Below are 3,296 nucleotides of genomic sequence, written 5' to 3'. Positions count from 1 at the left end.
ATGGGGTTGAACTACAAAACCAGATGGCCAAACATTGTAGTAGAGTACGCGAGCTACACCGCCACCTCCGATTAGAACACGGTACCCAATTGGCGACACTACTGGATGTTGGTACGGCACCATCGTGAACAAATCTGCATTGATCTTTGGTGGGCGTCGAGTTCAGTATGCGGTAAGTGAACTATGGTTTGAAACTACAAACACCCGATGGGCAAACATTGTAAAGTAGCCGCCGCCGACAACGCCACCTCCGATTAAGAACACGTAACAATTGGCGACACTTACTGTATGTTGTACGCACCATGTGAACAATCTGCATTATCTTGGCTGGGTTCGAGTTAAGATTGCGAGTGTGAACGATTGGTCTTGAACTACAAACCGATGGCCAACATTTGTGTGTGTAGAAGTACGCCGACGACAACGCCACCTCCGATTAGAACACGGTACCCAATTGGCGACACTTACTGTATGTTGTACGCACCATGTGAACAAATCTGCATTGATCTTGGTGGGTCGAGTTACAGATGCGAGTGTGAACCAGGGTTTGAACTACAAACCGATGGCAAACATTGTAGAAGTACGCCGACTACAACGCCACCTCCGTTTAGAACACGGTACCCAATTGGCGACACCTACTGTATGTTGTTTGCACCATGTGAACAAATCTGCATTGATCTGCGTGGTGGCTCGAGTTACAGATGTGAGTGTGAACCAGGGTTTGAACTACAAACCGATGGCAAAAATTGTAGAAGTACGCCGACGACAACGCCACCTCCGATTAGAACACGGTACCCAATTGGCGACACATATTGTATGTTGTTCGCACCATGTGAACAGATCTGCATTGATCTTGGTGGGTCGAGTTACAGATGTGATTGTGAACCAGGGTTTGAACTACAAACTGATGGCACCACCTGTCGAGGTACGCCGACGACAACGCCACCTCCGTTTAGAACACGGTACCCAATTGGCGACACCTACTGTATGTTGTTTGCACCATGTGAACAAATCTGCATTGATCTAGATGGTGGGTCGAGTTACAGATGTGATTGCAAACCAGGGTTTAAACTACAAACTGATGGCACCACCTGTCGAGGTACGCCAACGACAACGCCACCTATAACTAGACCTACAACTCGGTATCCGATTGGCGACACCTATTGTATGTTGTTCGCACCATGTGAACAAATCTGCATTGATCTAGATGGTGGGTCGAGTTACAGATGCGACTGTGAGCTTGGATTCAAACTGCAGTCTGATGGTTCTACTTGTAGAGGTATATGTCGCCTTTACAGATGTAACAGTTTTAGCTCGATCACTATCCATTGGTTGCTAACCTTTAACACATTTTATCTTCGCACATGCTTACGACGAAGATGATAAAAAATTCATAGATCAAACTCAAAACAGAACCTAAACGATTCTAGCAGCACGGTCATCTCCTTGAACTGCGCAAAGTGTCGAACAGGCTGTTTGCAGTCTTTCCATGAATCACCTTCGTCAGCTAAAAACAAATACCAGCGCATCTAATAGTTGATAATCTATGTAGGTAATTTAACACGCAGACGTCTACGCGTGGGGGTGTCTGCAGTCTGGTGTATAACATACTATTAATTCATATTGTATCGAATACGTATTTATCTGCCTATCATTTATTTATATGTATTTGTTTATTTCTGCGTAATTATGTATTTTACGTATATTTTTGCATTATTTCATTTCAGCAAGTGCGATGAACGCAGAGCGGACTAAATCGATCGTTGAACGCTTGCCTTTGGCGAAGGGTAACTTATGAACAGCGATTATCACTTAGTTACGGGCGAAGGTTTATTTAGTGAGTAGAAAGAAACATCGAAACTTTTGTGCTAACTTTAGGCTTGGCCCTTCTGACAACGCTCGCTAGGGCTTCCCTCAATTAGCTCCCTTACTTCTAACCCACCTCACATGCAGACGTACGACGACATTTTGTATGTGTCAAGGTGTGGAATGCAAAGCAGACCAGTTTAGATGCGTCTCGGATGACTGCATTCCCACCACCTGGCGATGCGACGGACATCAGGACTGCGTCGATGCGTCGGACGAGCTTAACTGCACAGGTCAGAAATAAAAGGTTCCTCACCACAGAAATAATCCGTGCAAAGTCGCTTACATCTTAGCGTCTTTACAGCGTCTTTACAGCATCTTTACAGCATCTTTAAGCATCTTTATAGCAGTCTTGATAGCATCTTTATAGCAGTCTTTATAGCATCTTTATAGCAGTCTTTATAGCATCTCACCACAAATTCAACGCACGCGCACGCGCACACGCATGGACCTTCTCGATGATAATTCTATCTCTAAAACATTGGCTCCCCCAAGGCTGTGCATATCCAATCGCGATATCCTGTTTCTACACTTCCTGTTTCCTAGCAGCAGGAACTGACGCTCCCCCAGTCAACAGGTTCAGTACGCATATCAACCCTTACTGGGAGTAACCACATAATGCTCAGCTACATATCGCGAGTCTAAGGCTAGGTTCCAGCTCAGTATGATCGGAGAGCACAACCCCCTCACTCGCCAGTATCGACAATGAGCGTCGATAAAGCATAACTATAGTTAGCTTAAGCGTAAGTTATAACAGACGTCGTTCGTGAAAACAAACGCCGCTGGTGACGCAAACCTCAGCACGATACATCTCAAAGATATATATATATATAGTGTGACGCGTCCGCGATGACATTCACCCGAAGCATGCCGCTGACGCTGCTGCTGACGCTGGTGATGTTGGCGATGCTGCCTGACCGGATGTCCGGCGAGTTACAGCCGGGTCACGATGATCACCGATGGTCAGTGGCCGGACGTCGGCCACCGAGCGAGACCGCATGGTTCGGAAGAGGATGGCGTGACCACGCTTCGCTGCGTGCGGCAGGAGAACGGGGCAGGTCGGCGGGAGAGCGGGGCAGGGGTGCGCGGCGGGAGGTGCTGGCGTTCGGTAGGGGGCGCACGGGGCGTAACGGTCGCGAGGACCTCCTGGCGCTCGTGCAGGATGGATCCCCGCCGCCGCCGCCGCCAGCGACACCTGGTGGGCGCGGGCCGAAATCCGCCGCTGCCGAGAGGTTCATGCTGCGCTTACTACAGCGTGCGATGCGTGATCGCTGTAACAAGACAGGTGAGAAAACGTACCTGGTCGTAACGCGAGCGAGGAACGAGCGAGTAGGATTCGTTAGTGAGTGAGTGACTGAGTGAGTGAGGGAGTGAGTGAGTGAGTGATTGAGTGAGTGAGTGAGTGAGTGAGTGAGTGAGTGAGTGAGTGAGTG

The 3,296-nt window shown here is 48.5% G+C and overlaps 1 protein-coding gene across 1 annotated transcript in view; it reads left to right on the top strand.

The window, feature by feature from the left end:
• Positions 1–405: 405 nt before the first annotated feature.
• LOC106808760 (low-density lipoprotein receptor-related protein 1B-like) overlaps positions 406–3,296 on the top strand; it is a 13,404-nt gene continuing 10,513 nt past the window's right edge. Inside the window, exons 1-4 of the mRNA XM_014811604.1 lie at positions 406–922; positions 1,097–1,276; positions 1,725–1,784; positions 1,980–2,096. Of these exons, the coding sequence (XP_014667090.1) occupies positions 469–922; positions 1,097–1,276; positions 1,725–1,784; positions 1,980–2,096 (811 nt within the window). The 5' untranslated portion in view covers positions 406–468. The remainder of the gene's footprint in view (positions 923–1,096; positions 1,277–1,724; positions 1,785–1,979; positions 2,097–3,296) is intronic.

Source organism: Priapulus caudatus, unplaced genomic scaffold, assembly GCF_000485595.1.
Source record: "Priapulus caudatus unplaced genomic scaffold, Priapulus_caudatus-5.0.1 Scaffold302, whole genome shotgun sequence".
Taxonomy (NCBI): domain Eukaryota; kingdom Metazoa; phylum Priapulida; class Priapulimorpha; order Priapulimorphida; family Priapulidae; genus Priapulus; species Priapulus caudatus.
The sequence above is the reverse complement of the archived record's forward strand: the minus strand, read 5'-3'. Positions and strand labels throughout refer to the sequence as shown.